At 36.0% G+C, this 19255-nt stretch overlaps 7 protein-coding genes and 1 non-coding gene across 8 annotated transcripts; 4 read left to right on the forward strand and 4 right to left on the reverse strand.

Annotated features, from left to right (window-relative positions):
- Window positions 1-1555: 1555 nt before the first annotated feature.
- RO3G_14983 (uncharacterized protein) lies at window positions 1556-2503 on the reverse strand (the record flags this gene model as incomplete). The annotated part of the gene is made up of 4 exons (XM_067669567.1): window positions 1556-1893; window positions 1950-2090; window positions 2148-2357; window positions 2410-2503. The coding sequence occupies 4 exons, from the start codon at window positions 2501-2503 to the stop codon at window positions 1556-1558; spliced, it is 783 nt and encodes a 260-aa protein (XP_067525668.1).
- Window positions 2504-2915: 412 nt separating this feature from the next.
- On the forward strand, window positions 2916-3047 carry RO3G_14984 (uncharacterized protein; the record flags this gene model as incomplete). The annotated part of the gene is made up of 1 exon (XM_067669568.1): window positions 2916-3047. The coding sequence occupies one exon, from the start codon at window positions 2916-2918 to the stop codon at window positions 3045-3047; it is 132 nt and encodes a 43-aa protein (XP_067525669.1).
- A 2191-nt stretch (window positions 3048-5238) lies between these two features.
- Window positions 5239-5580, forward strand: RO3G_14985 (uncharacterized protein; the record flags this gene model as incomplete). Its single annotated transcript, XM_067669569.1, has 1 exon — window positions 5239-5580. One exon carries the CDS (start codon window positions 5239-5241, stop codon window positions 5578-5580), a length of 342 nt encoding a protein of 113 aa, XP_067525670.1.
- A 2122-nt stretch (window positions 5581-7702) lies between these two features.
- RO3G_14986 (uncharacterized protein) lies at window positions 7703-9391 on the reverse strand (the record flags this gene model as incomplete). Its single annotated transcript, XM_067669570.1, has 4 exons — window positions 7703-8862; window positions 8925-9032; window positions 9101-9172; window positions 9226-9391. 4 exons carry the CDS (start codon window positions 9389-9391, stop codon window positions 7703-7705), a joined length of 1506 nt encoding a protein of 501 aa, XP_067525671.1.
- Window positions 9392-11343: 1952 nt separating this feature from the next.
- RO3G_14987 (uncharacterized protein) lies at window positions 11344-12218 on the reverse strand (the record flags this gene model as incomplete). The annotated part of the gene is made up of 3 exons (XM_067669571.1): window positions 11344-11663; window positions 11816-11885; window positions 12000-12218. The coding sequence occupies 3 exons, from the start codon at window positions 12216-12218 to the stop codon at window positions 11344-11346; spliced, it is 609 nt and encodes a 202-aa protein (XP_067525672.1).
- Window positions 12219-14031: 1813 nt separating this feature from the next.
- On the forward strand, window positions 14032-14102 carry RO3G_19187. The gene has a single exon. It is a non-coding gene; the product is annotated as a tRNA-Gly (tRNA).
- A 1441-nt stretch (window positions 14103-15543) lies between these two features.
- On the forward strand, window positions 15544-15777 carry RO3G_14988 (uncharacterized protein; the record flags this gene model as incomplete). The annotated part of the gene is made up of 1 exon (XM_067669572.1): window positions 15544-15777. One exon carries the CDS (start codon window positions 15544-15546, stop codon window positions 15775-15777), a length of 234 nt encoding a protein of 77 aa, XP_067525673.1.
- A 1618-nt stretch (window positions 15778-17395) lies between these two features.
- Window positions 17396-18243, reverse strand: RO3G_14989 (uncharacterized protein; the record flags this gene model as incomplete). The annotated part of the gene is made up of 2 exons (XM_067669573.1): window positions 17396-17610; window positions 17763-18243. The coding sequence occupies 2 exons, from the start codon at window positions 18241-18243 to the stop codon at window positions 17396-17398; spliced, it is 696 nt and encodes a 231-aa protein (XP_067525674.1).
- Between the last annotated feature and the right edge of the window lie 1012 nt (window positions 18244-19255).

A 19255-nucleotide genomic window follows, 5' to 3' on the forward strand; every position in this document is an offset into this window, starting at 1 on the left:
TACACTTACTTTACGCCTTTAAAGTCAATACTAGTTCTCTTTTTCCTGGTTACTGTTTTAAATTTCAAGCTATTCAAGGTAAAGCATAATCAGGGGAAAAGCATATATCACTTTTGCTTTTGGTTAAAAAGGTAAATTTGGTTCTTTTTTGGAAAGCCGACACTACAAATGATTGATGATTTTCAACATCCACAATCAGTTGTTGCATCTAATAATCAACGTTTTTGACGTCTTTGATTAAATGAAAAAAATTAACTTTCGCTGTATTGGTCATTTTCGAATTTTAAAAAAAGATCCAGGTGCGAAAAAAATAAAGAAATTGAACAATACTTTTGTTTTTTTTGTAGCGTAAGTATTCATAAAGTTATTCATGTTTTAAAAAAGTGTCTTTTTTTTTCAAATGGTCTTTTTTTGGAAATCCTGTTCCCTCTATCGTTGAAAGACCGATATCTTCGTTTTTTTTATTTTTGAGGGCAAAATGCGGAAATCAAAAGCATTTTGCGATTATTTTGTTCAAAAGAATACATATTAGGAAGGTAGTCTATGATTTTTAGCTTAGGTCATTACAAACGTGTTACAGAACGTAACAAAATAGTCGTGTTTGGGAAAAAAAAAATCTGGTAAAAAAAAGACTAAGTTAAAAAAAAAAGAAAAGAAAAAAGTATAGCAATAAAAAGTTCATTGTTCAAATGAAAACAGTACTCTAACAACAAATATACTTTATATTTATGCAAATGCTATTACATTATAACAAAAGAATAAAAAAAAAATAAAGAAGCTCTGTTAACATTTTGTTACAAGGCAGTTATAATTAACAAATACATACAAAACTCTTTTGTTTATCAAATAAATAGATTGCTTTATTATTTTTTAGGACAGATATAATAAAAGAATATATGTTTTTAAGCTTATACTAGTTCATTACTTACTTTATGTTTGTACATTGGTGTAATTTGCCATTAGCCATTAGCCATTAGAGATGTTAGCAATGACAACTTTCTTTACCAAAAAGAACTTTTTAGCAACAAGCAGTAATATAAGATTGATATTCTTATAGTTTCTTTAAGTTGGAAAGAACAACTTTGCCCATGAGTCTCATGTTCGTCATCCGAATGTGTACCATTAGGAATTCCTAATGTAAAAAAAAGAAAAAAAAAAAAAAAAAGAAACCAACATTAGACTTGGTTGTTATTATTTTTTTTTATAAGCTTACATTTGAACCGTTGTTGAGCTTTCTTTTTTATCTTTTGTATCCGCAATGTTAAATATGCTCTCTGAAACAAAACAAGGGAAAAAAAAACCAGTTCTTTTGAACACGTAAAATTGTTAGGCTAAATGAAAGATTTACCGTCCATCTCTTTGGAAGCCTATAGCGGCGCTAAAATTGAGCGTACAGACATATGCTATACATCATTCGAAAGCCTGGGTCATCTACTTTTAGACTATGTAACATTAATTTCTAAAAAAGGTAATATGCGGGAAATAATTAGGAAAAAAAACAGGCGCTATAGGCCCTGATTTTTATAGTTATCAATGAAAAATTTCTTTATTTATTTTAAGCACTTCGGAGTTTTTTTACGGGCGTACTAGGTGCTGAGGTATCATTTTCATCAGATTCGCTATCGGAATCGTCATCTGAGATAAAAATAAATGGCTCTTCATCGCCCTGATCACCAGTGGCATCTTCAAAGACGGTTGTGAGCAACGATACCAATGGACCTTGGTCGGCAATGTCTGATCTGGTGAACGACACTTGCGAAAAACAAGCAAGCATTGCCTTCCAGTAATTGCCAGCATGTTTTCTTCGCCAGATGAATTCCACTAATTTCCATGGCATCATCGATGCTGTGCGATGACGGCTGGTCACTCCTCGTTTGATACCATTCCAAGTACCTAATAGCAGGTTGTTAGCATTGTTTAAGAATTCTATGATCTACACAAGTATGTACCTTCTATTGTGTTAGTGCAGGCACCTGTCTTTGGATCGCGAAATGTTTTGGAGTGATTGACCGTTTGAACAACTAAATTTCGGCTTGGATCGCTGTCAATCCCCTTATAGCCTTTCCAGCAGCCTACCATGACAAGTGAGCCTGTAAACAAGGGTTAGGTGCACTGATCATCAAGTATATACATATTTCAAATGTTACCATCCTTAACAAAAGTATCGATTATGAGCTTCAAGGTATTTTGGTTGCGGTTAGGTACCGTCAGCAAGAACATCTTACGTTCGGGCGTGCGCTCTACACCTCCAACAACCCAAACACCGTCTACCCTCTTTCCCTTATTGTACTTTCTTTTACCAAATTTGCTCTCATCTATTTCAACAACAATTGGCTGTCCATCACTGCCAACCCCACCTAAGTACGACTAATTAATTACATACTCTGATATCAACAAAGCATCACGTACCAACTTGAACATCTTCAATTCGAAAATCTGCCTCCATTACTTGATAGATATCTTTGACAATGCTGCGGACAGTTGGCAGGCTAAGTCCAGTCATGGTAGATATTGTTCCGTTTGGAACTTGCAGCAGAAAGAGATACAGTGCGTTGCAAAACCCGGACACAAAACTCTTTACATGGGATAAATCGACGAATATTAGCAGCATTGACGTAATTTAACTACCGTTAGATAGAGAAATTTATTTTATGCTAAACTGTTGCTTTAATTGACGTCATACACTAGACATATATAGCATGATTTGCCATAGACTAATACGTTGCATTTACGTCAAAGTGGTTATTCATCTTTTATTCATCATTACATCACAGGGATTACACGTTGTGAAACGAAAGTTACATCATCTTGTAGCCCTAGTCTCAGCCTGTAAGGTGTATATAAATCCACTAAAGTTTCTTGCATTTTAAAAATATTTCTCACTACGTAACTTTTCCCACTCTCAATTTCTTAAAATGCCTCGCAGAATTAGCTCTAGTAAACTTGACAGCGTCAAACTTTGCCTACATAACAGCAAATCCACAACAGCTATTGCTGCAAAAACTGGGGTCTCTGATCGTACTGTACGTCGCTTAAGGCTACCTTAAAACCGGACGATATCCAACCTAAGGGCGGAAGGCAAAAATATACTCAGAATCTCCACACCAATGCACTTTGTTTAAAGCTCAGATCTGGTGCCTTAAAGTCTATTTCTGATGTATGTTCTTATTTGAAGTCAATTGGATGCTCGATGAGCAAATGGCAAGCAAAAAGGCTGATGAACGAATTTGGCTTTAAAGCTACACTGAAGAAAAGCAAGCCATTCTTGAGTGACCAACATCAAAAGAACCGCCTTAGCTGGTGCAAGAAGCATCAAAAATGGACTGTTGATGACTGGAAGAAGGTTATCTTTTCTGACGAAACAAAAATAAACATCTTTGGGCCAGACAGCAACCCTTACACTTGGAAAGAAGATGGGGCAGTAAGCAGACCACACCATATAAACCAGACAGTAAAGTACGGAGGCGGATCCCTGATGATGTGGGGTTGCATGACAGCAAAAGGGGTTGGTTATGCTTGTCAAATCTTTGGTGGTAATATGAGCTCGCAAACCTATACCAATATATTGGGAACCACATACAAAGATACACTCAATTACTATGGCTGAAAACATAAGGACGTCATTTTTCAACATGACAATGACCCTAAGCATACCTCCAAGCGTACCAAGAGATGGATGAAGCGAAAAGGGGTACAATTATTGCAGGGCTGGCCAGCACAAAGCCCCGCTCTCAACCCTATAGAGTATCTATAGAGGCACTTGAAGCACAAGCTGCATAGTTATGACAACCGTGCTGCCAATGTTGATGAACTATGGCAAAGGGTATGCAAAGAATGGGATTCTTTTACACCAGATGATGTAGAACCATACTACAGAAGTATGTCCAAACGTATTAAGGCAGTAATCAAAGCTGGAGGTGGAAGTATCAAATATTAAATAAAAAAAAACTTTATCCAAAAAAACATAAATTTCGAAGATAATAGCTCATAAGATCATAACTCAGTCATACATTAATTTCTCCGCTCCAAATTTGGATCATAAATACTATATATGTTATACTATATCTCTGCAAAATTTCGAATTGCAAGCTCGACTAGAGGACGATTTATAGGGATTTGCATGGTTTTTTAAGTTTTGTGTCCGGGTTTTGCAACGCACTGTACACTACTAACAGTGTTTGATGGATAATTGACTTGCGACCTTGAAAGAAGGATCCATCCAGGTAAGAAATACGGCTACGACCGCACGCACAGGTGGTTGAGCCGCATCGCCAAAAGAATCCATCCCTGCTGGACTGGTTCAAGCGCATTTCGGAGCCTTCCTTGTACTTGCGCGATGAAAAAAAAGCACCGTTCTCCTTCAAGTAACTTTTACCAGTTGTCTTTAGTTATTTTCCCTCCCACTTAAAAAATAAACTTACTTCAATGTACATTCAGCCGTCATAATTCTTTCAGCGATGTATGCAAGAGTTGGCATGTTGTTAGCAGCGTTAGAAGACATTGGAAATTGATAAAACTGATAAAAAGATGAAGGAAAGAAAAAAAAAACAGAAATAACAGGCCTTTTTATTTTTTTTTACATGTTTTGTTATCTGTCCGAAATCAGCCGATAGATAGGCAGCATCTCCGCAACGGTAATTCGTTTTACCATACAGAACCGATAAAATTTTTCCGAAAACTTTTGATATTACCCAAAAAAATTGTAAGTTACAGTAGGTTAAAAAACTGCTGCAAGGAATCCATTTTTCTTGGTTTTTATAGCGCATATCCTGTTACAATGGCACAAACTGCCTCTGTTCCCACATAGTAAATCTTCTACATGCCTTGAAAAATCCGAAAGAGTTTAAGCCCTATTGGATAAGTATTGAAGGAAGTATGAGATGCGCAATTTGAAAATTTGAAAAAATGAAAATTTCAACGGAATGAATTTATTTATTAATATTTGGTTGGTCCTCTTTTTCTATTAATAATCTCTTGAGTTCTTTCCGAAATATTATCTACATGTCTTTGACAAAGTTATTTATTGAAGTCAATTCATATTTCCTCAACTTGTTCCCAAAGCACATCCGTGTTCTTTGCTCTCTGTTCGTAATAGTTGAGTTTCAACTTCAATTGATGCCATACGTGCTCGATTGAATTTAAGTCGTGGCTCCGAGTTGGTCAATCGTTAATATAGCTCTCTTGGCTACTACATAACTAGGCCATTGTAAATTATTCCTTGTGCTTTGGGTCATTGTCATGCTAAAAGTAAATGTTGGACCAGTCGATATTGTAGTACTTCATCGTATCACGAAGCGTAGTGTTCAAAATATGCTGGTAAACACCCGAGTACAACTTTCCATCGTAAATCTAGCAAGCATATCCTGGTCCTTCAGAGGTTATACAACACTAGGACATCAATTTGCTAGCTTCATGGTGGATTACAAAATCCAGGTCATGATGTTGAAAAAGGTCACTTGGCCTTTTCCGATAGTGATCATCACCATCAAAGCCCTATACGTTGATCTTGGTTTCATTAAAGTAAACGATTTGTTGTCAGTCAACCATTGCCCAGACCTGATGCTCCTTTTTCCATTCTAACTGATGCTACGTATGCACGTTTGTCTGAAATGGCTACTTTTTTTCTATCAGAAAATGGAACTCCATTAATTTCAGTACGTTAATCTCTGACTGGTATGAGATATCGTAGCCAAATCCAACTGGCTCCCGGTATACCTCTTTGGAAGTCTTTAGAACCCCTTCAATGGCTTTTCTTTTGATTAGCCGCTTCGTCACTTTGGAAACTAATGTAGGTCTATCACCTGTGCTCACTGTCCTACTTCAAAACAACGTTATAAAGTATCTACTAACAGTTGATTCATGTAATCCAGTCTCCTTAGCAATATCATACTTTGATGTGGATCCGGTTAATGTCTGTTTGAGATCGTTTACTTTCTCTTCTGACAGTCATATATGCATGCAATTGGTGAGAGGGTAAAAAAGAGAAATAATTTAAACAAAGGAATATAAGATTTAGAATAAAGAAATTGTAAGCACTCTTAAATACAGATAGCATTCTAATCACGTCAAAAGAGAGAAAAATTGTGATGGCAACCGGTTGGGTCGTATTAAAATTCATTATTTCAAACATATATAAACAAGTAAAAAATACCGGATGTTTAAAATATTATCTTTAGCAGTATCAAATTCCACCAATAACCATTGCCCATATCCGATAATCGACGAATAAATGCACTTTCTATTGAGATACAAACAGTCAAGGTTTGAGATAGTTTGGTGCAGTACCCATGGACAACCAGCTGTAAAACCTGAATTTTGCAATTCCTTGCAGCAGTTTTTTGACCTACTGTACTTAGACCCAAAAATAATGCAAAAAGTAGACTATGTTTGCTGAGCGTCTACCGGGAATCGAACCAATGCCTTTAGAATGAGAAGCCATTAGCAAAACCCAATAACCACAAATGTTGTTTTGCCGATTCTCGTTTCGCAAGCCTCTTTGTCATACAATTTTTGGTTTTTGGAGCTGTTTTTCTCGACCTGCAGAAGTCGTATCTCGGCCCGGAATTTTTTAATGACCTTCTACTTGTCATCCCTCTTGAGTAAAGTAATGAACAAGGAAGAAAAAATGACTGTTCTTAGTAGATCTCGCAATTGGCCAATTTTGGCTTAATAAACTCCGCTTAAAAATGATGTAATCGTGTTCTGTGACCCCAATTACCATATTAAGCATACCAAACTCCGCACGCGGAGTTTGTATATATATATATAATAGATGGACGGTAAATCTTTCATAGATCCCTTCATTGTTCCATCATAAATACGACAAGCATACCCAGGACCATTGTATGTAATACAACCCCACATCATAACGCTGCCTCCACCTCCTTTTACTGTCAAGTCAAGATGGTGGAATCGGAGCTTGTCATCTGGTCTCTTCCGGTAGTATTTCACACCGTCTGATCCCCAAACGTTTACCTTTGTCTAGTCAGAGAATACCATACAACACCAATCATCTTTTGTCTAATCCTTGTGGTCATTGGCCCATGTAAGTCGCTTTTTCATATGAATAGCCTCTAAAAACGGCTTGTGCTTCTTGATACGGGCCTGGAATCCCATTGATTTTAAAAGTTTTAAGCAAGCAGAGTAGCCAATTACGCATCCAATATCACATAAATATCGTTGTACATCCTTCCCGGTCTTTAATTTACCTGTTATGACTGACCGTCTGATGTAGGGCTTGGTAGTAGCAGTAATTTCGGACTTACGGCCTGATTTAAGGGGCCTCATGTTTGGAAACCATCTTCGCTTATAGTCACTGACGGTGCTTTTCTTGACTCCAGGCACTCGTCTTATGATTGATGAGTAAGGGTGACCAGATTTGAGTAAGGACTTGATGTTATTTTGTACATCCAAAGGCAAAGAGCGAACCATGTTTATATAAAACAGCAATAATAACGGAAGAAGACGAACGTATGCTAAATCAGCAAAAAAAAATGTAGATATTTATATTTTTTTTTATTATTAATATGAATCTAATGTATTATTAATTATCTGAAACGGAAGAGATGACTTCTGAGTCAGCGGCATTGAACAATCTTGGTAATTAAAATCTTATGAGGCACCCGGAAAAATGGACCGGATGTTGCTCAAATGTTTGATCTCTTGTGGCTCCCTTTGAAGTGTTGTGTGACGTATCAAATTTTTAATAAAAATAAAGTAATGTTTTCTCTTCAAAATAATGTTTGTTTCGTTTCATTTGATGGAGTTTTGGTAAAGATACAGTAATATTTGTGAATATTCTAAAAACATCCGGACCATTTTTCCACCTACTGTAGTTGGTACGAGGAATCCAGGATGCCATGTCAAAATTTCTGAAATCTCTGCGCATCATATCACCGTCTAGACTACCAAATTGCTTAAGACATTTGTGGCATGCACAGTTGGAGTTTCCAGCTGTAAATCCACACAGCTTTCTTGCAGCTGGCAAATCACAAGCAACCATGGTCAAAGCAGCTCTCACCCTTTCTTTCTTCAAAACATCATCAACAAGAACATCCATCAACACTCCTTCATCAAAAAGAACAGATAATTCATCAACAAGAGGGGAAAGGTAGTTGTTGATTTCAGCACCGGATGGTTCCTTTGGTCCAGGTAATAAACCAACACAAATCACGTTTTTCTTAAGGTTTCTCTCATCCCTTGCAAGATTTTGAATTGTCAGATAGATGCCTCCGGAAGAATGCTGAGTATCAACAAATGGTTGAAACCAATCCATGTTGATAGTCAGCATAATGTTACAATCTGACTGTTGAACAAAGGGCAAGCCCCCGTTTACAGAACCAAATTGTTTCCAAACATTTCCATCATAAACATCTAACATCAAATTTTGTTGCTGAGGGCGACTTTTCCATTTAAGGAGTGAATCAACAAATCCTGGGCGACACATGAACTTCTTCAACGTAGATACGATAGAATTGTATTCAAACAACATCTTAGGAAGATGGGAGTTACTTGTGCCTCCAATGATCAAAGATTCGTCACATTTTCTGCAAACAGTAACGGTTGATCTTCCATTCTCGTTTAAACGATAAAGTCGATGACAACCCTTACATACAGAATATTGTGTGACGCCCTCGTAGCATCTTTTCAATAATTCTGAGCTGGACAAGAGAGTGGTGGCCTTAACAGGAAATCGATACTTCATGTTGGTAAAAAGAAGAACCACATTCATACATTCCATTAATAATTCAGTTTGATCATCAGTCAAAAATTTTGTTTTGAACAAAATCACAAAAAAGAACAGGTACAATGAAAGTGGTTCATCAAGGGGTGGAAAGCTTCTATTAGTGTACATTGGTGTTTCTACAATAAACAAGTTTCAGTGTTTTTTTTTTTTTTTTTCGGCAGAAGAAAATAACAATTACCATCAACATTTTCATTGAGTTGATCTTCATAATCATCATCAAGGTCAAGAACAACGTTGTCGAAATCAATTGCTTCACCATTGTCATCTATTTCCTCTAAATTCGTACCTAATGAATTGAAATGAGTAACGTATTATGTTGCTGTATTTCAACAGCTAATAAAAATTTATATCTACTGGAATCAACTTCCATGGCTTCAGTAATTTGACTTTCAGATTGGCCAAAGATCGTCAACATGTCATCAGTTACTATTTAAGAAGTCTTAGGATACATTTATTACAACTAAAAGTAACATTCATACCGTGTTGGCCGTGTAAATGGTGAACAGGGTACGTTGAGTAAATTGTCGAGTACTGTCGAATTACTTCATGGCGTTCAAAAGTTGATTTTTTTACAATATCATAGCCATTAGCCTTGATGGCACAAACTTCAGGGCAAACACAAATGTAAAGATTTTTGTTAGGCATTATAATAGAAAACGAGCAAGCTTTTGAAATAAGAAAAAAAAAATACAGCAAGAAAAATTTCAAAGCACAAAAAAGTAACCCTGACTTTAAAATATATTAATATGAAATTTTGCCTAAGAAAATAACTTAACAAAAAAAAAAAGAAAAAAAAACTGAATTTAAAGTCCTAAGTGGGAGGATTTTTTTAACTTCAGTCATTTTTACCTCCTTAACATGCTTACCCTTGACGTAAAAAATAAACTTTTGTTTTTTATATATAATAATTTCTTTCAAAGTTATAAATCAAATCTATATATACAGTAGGTCACAAAACTGCTGCAAGGAATTGCAAAATTCAGGTTTTACAGCTGGTTGTCCATGGGTACTGCACCAAACTATCTCAAACCTTGACTGTTTGTATCTCAATAGAAAGTGCATTTATTCGTCGATTATCGGATATGGGCAATGGTTATTGGTGGAATTTGAGATCGCTAAAGGTAGTATTATGAACATCCGACATTTTTTACTTGTTCACATATGTTTTAAATGACGAATTTTAATACGACCCAACCGGTTGCTATCATAATTTTTCACATTCTTGACATGATTAGAATGATGCCAGTATATAAAAGCGCTTACAATTCCTTTATTTTAAATTTTATATTCCCTTATTTAAATTATTTCTCTTTTTTACCCTATCGTCAATCGCATGTCTAAACGGCTGTCAGAGGAGAAAGTAAACGATCTCAAACAGGCATTAACCGGATCCACATCAATGTATGATATTGCCAAGGAGACTGGATTACATTAATCAACTGTTAGTAGATACTCTAGACGGCTGTTTTCAAGTAGGACAGTAAACACAGGTGGTAGACCTACAGTAGTCTCCAAAGTGACGAAGCGGTTAATCAAAAGAAAAGTCATGGAATGGGTTCTAAAGGCTTCTAAAGAGGTGTACCGGGAGCTGGTTGGATTTGGCTATGATATCTCATACCAGTCAGAAATTAACGTACTGAAATCAATGGAGTTCCATTTTCTGATAGAAAAAAAGAAGCCATTTCAGACAAAAACGCATACGTAGCATCAGTTAGAACGGGTCAAGGAGCATCAGGATTAGGCAATGAGTGACTGACAGCAAACAGTGTACTTTAATGAGACCAAGCTCAGCGTATAGGGCTTTGATGATGCTGATCACTATTGGAAACGGCCAAGTGACCTTCTTCAACATCATGACCTGGATTTTGCAATCAATCACGGAGCTAGCAAAATGATGCCCTGGGGTTGTATAATCTCTGAAGAACCAGGATATGCTTGCTAAATTTACGATGGAAACTTGAACTCGGGTGTTTACCAGCATATTTTGAACACTACGCTTCGTGATACGATGAAGTACTACAATATCGACTGGTCCAACATTTAGTTTTAGCATGATAATAACACAAAGCACAAGGCATAATCTACAATAGCCTAGTTATGTAGTCACCAAGAGAGCTATGTTAACTATTGGCCAGCTTAGATCCCCGACTTAAATTCAATCGAGCACGTAGGTCATCAATTGAAGTTGAAATTCAACTATTACGAATATAGAGCAAAGAACATGGATGTGTTTTGGGAACGAGTTGATGAAATATGAAATGACTTCCATAAAGATCTTTGCCAAGGACATGTACAGTTGTTGGAATAATTGTTCGAATGTTTTGCAATTTTATACGTTTTGCTTTGTATCTCTGCAGTCAGATACGATAGAGCTACGTACGATACCTCATTAAAAAGCGACAGCTTTCGCATATAACATATAAAACGCTAGGGGTCTGGAATTATTTCCATATATAGTAAGACCAAATTGCGTCAAGCATATGCATTCGAACAATTTTTCCAATTGAAGCATCTTTTATTTAATACCGTGTATGACCGCCTTTAGCTTTAATAACTGCTCTACAACGAGCTGGCATACTCTTGATATATGCTTGGCATTACTCTTTGGTACAAGAAATACATTCTTTCTCGATTCTAGACCAGAGATCATGCAGTCCTTTATCCCTATCTTCATCTAAGCTCAGCCTCAGCTTTAAATGGTGCCAGAGATGCTCTATAGGATTCAAATCAGGACTTTGAGCAGGCCAACTGAAAGTATGCTCTTCTTTTAACCCATTTTCCTTAAACCAAACATGAGCAAGCTTTGATGTGTGCTTAGGATCGTTGTCTTGTTGAAAATAAATAGCTTCCTGTTCGTAACCATAGTACTTCAGACTGTCCATCAGTGTAGTTGACAGGATATGAACATAATCTGATGCTTTCATAGTACCATTCTCAATTGCGCAGCCATATCCAGGACCATCCCACGTCATACAACCCAAAGCAGCACACTGCCAGCTCCTCCTTTGACTGTAAGGTCAAGATGATGAGGCTGCAATTTGTCACCAGGTCGTTTCCAAAAGTACTTACAGCCATCTGAACCCCAAACATTAATCTTGGTCTTATCAGAAAGCACTATACGTCTCCAGTCATCTTCTGTCTAATCTTTGTGAGCTTTAGCCCATTTTGGTCTAGCTTCCATGTGTCATTTTTTGAGGAGAGGCTTTTTCTTCTTAATTTGGGTATCGAAACCCATACTGTGAAGCATTTTTACTGTACCAAAATAGCCTATCTTATGACCAATACTGTTTAAATATGGCCATACGCTCTTTGCAGTCTTAAGTGAACCATTTACAAGCTCTCTCTTCAGGTAATTCTTTGTTGTTGAGCTTATAGTAGTCTTTTTACCAGCATGACCTCGAGTACGTTTCGGTGTATACAAGCCCTTGTGCTTGCTCAAAGTGGACGTTAATACTCCTGGAACATGTTCCATGATCTCTGAGTATGATAAACCCTTTTTCAACAGCTACCGGATGCTCTCTTGCTTGCTACGAGATAAAGGATGTACCATGATATAAGGACGTATAGACTGTACGAGATGGAAGGGAAACACCGTAAAACACAGCCTTATTTATATATTTTAAGCACCGATTAATAGCAAAAGCGTTCTTTCATAATTACATCATTTTGTAATGCTGTATTTGTGATGTCAGAAGCGGAAACGATATCATTATTATAGAATGCATTGAGTTGGAAAAATTGTTCGAATGCATATGCTTGACGCAATTTGGTCTTACTATATATGGAAATAATTCCAGACCCCTAGCGTTTTATATGTTATATGCGAAAGCTGTCGCTTTTTAATGAGGTATCGTACGTAGCTCTATCGTATCTGACTGCAGAGATACAAAGCAAAACGTATAAAATTGCAAAACATTCGAACAATTATTCCAACAACTGTAGATAACATTCCGGAAAGAACTCAAGAGATTATTAATAGAAAAGTAGGACCAACTAAATATTAATAAATAAGTTCATTCCGTTCAAATTTTCATTTTTTCAAATTTTCAAATTGCGCGCCTCATACTTCCTTCAATACTTATCCAATAGGGCATAAACTCTTTCGGATTTTTCAAGACATGTAGAAGATTTACTATGTGGGAACAGAGGCAGTTTGTGCCATTGTAACAGGATATGCGCTACAAAAACCAAGAAAAATGGATTCCTTGCAGCAGTTTTGTGACCTACTGTAACTGTGATGTTCAAGGCCCATTTACGATACAAAATTTATATTTTTGAGTGCTTTATCAACTTTTAAAAAAAGAGGTCTTAAAATTAGTAATATTAAGCTCTTAATATTCGAGTAATATTTGCTATTATGTGCAGTGGTTCATTTGGGAAAACGAGGCGGTCCTGTCTAACATAGTACATATCAAAATTGAGAATGTACTAAGGGAGAAGGTACTCTTTTTGAGGGAGATGATTACCACAGCAAAGACAAGAAATACCAACTAGAATAACTACTGTAAGTTCTATTAATTCACTTCAACTGCAACGAGAACCAAGGCCGACTGAAAAAACCTACTTCGTTCAATTGGTACCAGAATATAGGATCCAGGGAGAGTTTGTTAAGATAAGTGTTCGCTTGTAATTACAAAAATAATCTCTGAGAGGAGAAGTATTTCTGTAAGGAGGTGTAAAGAATAAAAGTAAAAATAAAATAAGACTCGAATAAAATTGAATTAAAAATGAATCCAAGTAAAACGATGATGTTTATTTGCTTTACAATTGACAGTTATTTATACATTTACAGATATCGATAAATACATTAAATGACTATAAAAATATGAGAATATTAAATAAAAACAGGCCATTCAAGGGATAAACTTTCGATTATTGTTAGAGATGGTGGTGATAACAAATTAACGTATGAGGAGTTGCTTGATCAGGGATAGAGGTAGAGGAGCAGTAGGTTCAGAGACAAAATATCCAAATTAAGAAAAATTATTTTAGCCAACTGGATCACTTCGTGGCGTAGCCATCGAAACCCATTTCGGAACCGCTACGGACACCCCACTTCTTGTAAAATAATTTTCTCTTTTTCTTTCCCTTTTTTTTTGTCTTTCCTTTTCCCTCTTTTATCGTTTCCTTTCCCGTCACCTCCTTCACCATCATACAATATGCTTCCTTCACTAAAGAGTACACCATCCAGTCGTATGGTCAGCGATTAACCTTGATTATTTCTTGCTGCGAGCTCAGGTCGAGTTTACTCCACCAACAGCCAGTATCTTATCAAAATCCATGCAGCGCGGATGGTTAAGTGGTATAATCTTCGCCTGCCACGCGAAGGGCCCGGGTTCGATTCCCGGTTCGCGCAGTATTAATTTTTTTGTCATATTTTCCTTTCTACGGTTGTTGTAGCACAAATGATGAAATTTTAGATCAAGAGAACAATGCTGATCACAATGTAACACGCAAGAACAAAACGGCGGAATTTAAATCGTTGCAGTTTATAACGAACGCCTTACAGTTTGCAACGACCACCTTACACTATACAACAACCGGCTCTTATGTTATAACAACCATCCAAAATACCAAAAACAGAACAAAATCATAAAATCCAAAAACATATAAATAACCTCAAATAATAATCACAAAAATACTTACTTCATTTCTTACCTACTTCACTTTTAATTTACTTTATTTTACTTTTTCTTTTTATCAAATAAATATTATTTTAAAGAGGCAAATTATCTCTTATTTTATTTAACATCAAGAACAAGAAGTCCCTTGAAGCTATCATACTTCATTGTAAAACCCCCTTTTATTTTATCTTTTTATCCTTTTTTTTTATTTTACCTTTATCAAAACAGTCTGATCTACTTTATAAGATCTGGTGGTCACTATAGCAAGCGAATCAAGCCAAATCTGACTCATATAAAAGCAATTCTTATATCAATTACACTCAAATCTGTTTATTTAAACCTTAACTCAATACTCCGAAACAGAGAAACTATAAAATTATTACAATGTGGCAAAGAAGTCAAAAAGAAAAAAAGAAAAAAAAATTATATATAAATATCACAATCATTTAATCGAAGGAAAAGGACATGTTAAGGATACATAAGATTATAGTCACTTTATTTTAGTAAAAGGAATCAAATATGATCCTGAATAATATGCTGACATAACTTGGAATCATTTATAACATTATTCCCAACACAGATCAATAAAAGACCTTGATTAGATTTTTATATTAAGCTTTATTCATATTAACTTCACATAGTCAAATAAGATGACATGGTTGTAATATAGTTTATTGATGATGTAGCATGTTGAATAAGGAATGACAGTTACTTATCGGATCATCATTAATCATGGAAACATTTGTCCTAACTGAGATATTATTATTAGCCATAATATCCAATCACGGAACTAGAGGATTTTATATTCATCCGTACCGTCTCCTAAATAGTCCTACATCCAGAGTTATCTGAAACCATCCCAATAGCATAATTGACAATACAAGCTAGGAACAGGCTAAACTAATAATTAGAAATAGTAATCATCTATTCTGTCGAATTGATCATAAATCTGTCCTAATTCTTTATCCGTATCATGTCTATAAATACTCTCACTTTTTACATGTAGAATTTAGAATATTCAATCTTAGTTATCTTAACTTAATAAAGAGATACCAAGTTCTAACAGTATTTCTTTATCTTTGTTGTTATACTACTTTTACCTAAAACCCCCCTTTCCTAAACACAAATTTCGTCCTTTTTCATTTAACATTTCCAACCCAATCTTTATTAAAAATGACTCGCTCTATTTCCCAAGACACTCAGAATAATTTGAGAGTGCTGCCAGATACCGATTTGTCTTATGAAGAAATTGCTGATCGCTTGACTCTCTCTAAAGCCACTGTTCATCGATATTGCAAAAAATGGAATATCCAAAGATCCGAAAATACTGGCGGACGACCTCAAATTTTAACTGAAGCAAGCAAGTCTCTCATGAAGAGAATGGTAATCTTAGGACAACTCTATTGACGACTGGAGAAGGGTTATCTTCTCTGATGAGTCGAAAATCAATGTTTGGGGTTCTGATGGAGTTGAATTCTATTGGAGTCTGCCTGGAAGCCCATTACAGCCTCATCATGTAATTCCAACCGTAAAACACGGAGGAGGAAGCGTTATGGTGTGGGCTTGTATGACTTCCCATGGAGTTGGATATATCTGCGAGATATACGACGACAGAATGACTGCACCAGATTATATCCATATCCTAAAAACTGAACTGGCAGATACCCTTGATTACCACCGATTGGGAAATGGTGATTTCATTTTTCAGCACGATAATGATCCAAAACACACTGCCAAGATAACAACAACTTATCTTAAAGAAGAAGCAAAATACCCAGTGTTGCATTGGCCCTCTCAATCGCCAGACCTGAACCCAATTGAGCACATGTGGAGACATTTGAAGCTGAAATTAGCTCTATATGAGCAAAGAGCAAGAGGTGTCCATGAACTATGGGAAAGAATCAAAATTGAATGGGAAACATTTGATAGGGATGTTTGTTGTAAATATATTGATAGTTTGCCGGCTAGAGTTCAAGCTGTAATAAAAGCTAAGGGTGGAAATACTATATATTAGTATTTTTTTACCTAGTTAAAAAACCGTTTCCGTCATTGCCTTTTTTTAAAATGACCATTGCTCAAGATGTACTTTATAGATTAAGATGAGATGTACATTGCTTTGTTGCAAAAAAAGCGATATAATAACATAATAAAAAAGAACACGTGTACTCTAAATACTTTCCTGAAAAAAAGGATAAATGCGTGAGTTTCAATTTTACTGAAACGGTTTTTTAACTCACTGTACTTGGTAGATGTCGAGATGTCGAAATGAGAATGTGCGAATGACAAAGAAAAAAGAGCAAAAAATAATGCGCAGTGGTGCATTAGTAAGCTGCGAAAGTTCTGGAAGAATCAGAGGGTGTAGTGACTGTGTTTACCGCAATCGAGGAATTCTTCAAGCGAGGCCGTAAAACCGTTCGAATGTATTTTTGAGTTTTGATTGTCCGTACTACGATTTAGGGTGTGCTTAGGGTGGTATATCATACCTCATCAGAAATACAAGAGTTTTTACTTTTAGGTAATATGTACTAGGGACAGTGTCTAGTATGCGCAATAAGTCACAAATGGTGCAGAAAGAAAAAAATACGCTTTGTGCGAACGGTTTTGCTGGCCACTGTACAGTTGTTGGAATAATTGTTCGAATGTTTTGCAATTTTGTACGTTTTGCTTTGTATCTCTGCAGTCAGATAAGATAAAGCTACGTACAATACCTCATTAGAAAGCGACAACTGTCCGATATAACATATAAAAAGCTAGCGTTACGGAATTACTTCCGTATATAGTAAGATCAAATTGCGTCAAGCATATGCATTCGAACAATTTTTCCAATTGAAGCATCTTTTATTTAATATCGTGTATAACCGCCTTTAGCTTTAATAACTGCTCTACAACGAGCTGGCATACTCTTGATATATGCTTGGCATTGCTCTTTGGTAAAAGAGTTCCATTCTTTCTCAATTCTAGACCAGAGATCATGCACTCCTTTAGCCCTACCTTCATATAAGCTCAGCCTCAACTTTAAATGATGCTAGAGATGTTCTATAGGATTCAAATCGGGACTTTGAGCAGGCCAACTGAAAGTATGCTCTTCTTTAAACCCATTTTCCTTAAACCAAGCACGAGCAAGCTTTGATGTGTGCTTAGGATCGTTGTCTTGTTGAAAATAAATAGCTTCCTGTTCGTAACCATAGTACTTCAGACTGTCCATCAGTGTAGTTGACAGGATATGAACATAATCTGATGCTTTCATAGTACCATTCTCAATTGCGCAGCCATATCCAGGACCATCCCATGTCATACAACCCAAAGCAGCACACTGCCAGCTCCTCCTTTGACTGTAAGGTCAAGATGATGAGGTTGCAATTTGTCACTAGGTCTTTTCCAAAAGTACTTACAGTCATATGAACCCCTAAACATTAATCTTGGTCTCATCAGAGAACACCATACGTCTCCAGTCATCTTCTGTCCAATCTTTGTGAGCTTTAGCCCATTTTGGTCTAGCTTCCATGTGTCATTTTTTGAGGAGAGGCTTTTTTTCTTAATTTGGACATTGAAACCCATACTATGAAGCATTTTTACTGTACCAAAATAGCCTATCTTATGACCAATACTGTTTAAATATGACCATACGCCCTTTGCAGTCTTAAGTGAACCATTTACAAGCTCTCTCTTCAGGTAATTCTTTGTTGTTGAGCTTATAGTAGTCTTTCTACCAGCATGGCCTCGAGTACGTTCAGGTGTATACAAGTCCTTGTACTTGCTCAAAGTGGACCTTGATACTCCTGGAACACGTTTCATAATTTCTGAGAATGCTAAACCCTTTTTCAACAGCGACCGGATGCTTTCTTGCTTGCTACGAGATAAAGGATGTACCATGATATAAAGAAGTATAGGCTGTACGAGATAGATGGGAAACACTGCAAAATCCAGCCTTATTTCTATATTTTAAGCTCTGACTAAAAGCAAAAGAGTTGTTTCATTATTACATCATTTAGTAATGCTGTATTAGTGATGTCAGAAGCGGTAACGATATCATCATTATAGAATGCATCGAGTTGGAAAAATTGTTCGAATGCATATGCTTGACGCAATTTGATCTTACTATATACGGAAGTAATTCCGTAACGCTAGCTTTTTATATGTTATATCGGACAGTTGTCGCTTTCTAATGAGGTATTGTACGTAGCTTTATCTTATCTGACTGCAGAGATACAAAGCAAAACGTACAAAATTGCAAAACATTCGAACAATTATTCCAACAACTGTATATAATTTTTTTTTTGTTGACATTTCTTATTTTTTCGGCTACTATTATTTCTTTGACGATGGTTGTTAAAATAACTTAAGTTATTTTAACAATCCATGTCGGAGTTGTTTTGTGCTTCGTCCAAAAAGAGACCATTCTCTCAGTAGAACTATCCTGTCCTGTTTAGGATAGGGGGGTTTTAGGTAAAAGTAGTATAACAACAAAGATAAAGAAATACTGTTAGAACTTGGTATCTCTTTATTAAGTTAAGATAACTAAGATTGAATATTCTAAATTCTACATGTAAAAAGTGAGAGTATTTATAGACATGATACGGATAAAGAATTAGGACAGATTTATGATCAATTCGACAGAATAGATGATTACTATTTCTAATTATTAGTTTAGCCTGTTCCTAGCTTGTATTGTCAATTATGCTATTGGGATGGTTTCAGATAACTCTGGATGTAGGACTATTTAGGAGACGGTACGGATGAATATAAAATCCTCTAGTTCCGTGATTGGATATTATGGCTAATAATAATATCTCAGTTAGGACAAATGTTTCCCATGATAATGATGATCCGATAAGTAACTGTCATTCCCTATTCAACATGCTACATCATCAATAAACTATATTAC

This window comes from Rhizopus delemar, genomic scaffold, assembly GCF_000149305.1.
Source record: "Rhizopus delemar RA 99-880 supercont3.15 genomic scaffold, whole genome shotgun sequence".
Taxonomy (NCBI): Eukaryota; Fungi; Mucoromycota; class Mucoromycetes; order Mucorales; family Rhizopodaceae; genus Rhizopus; species Rhizopus delemar.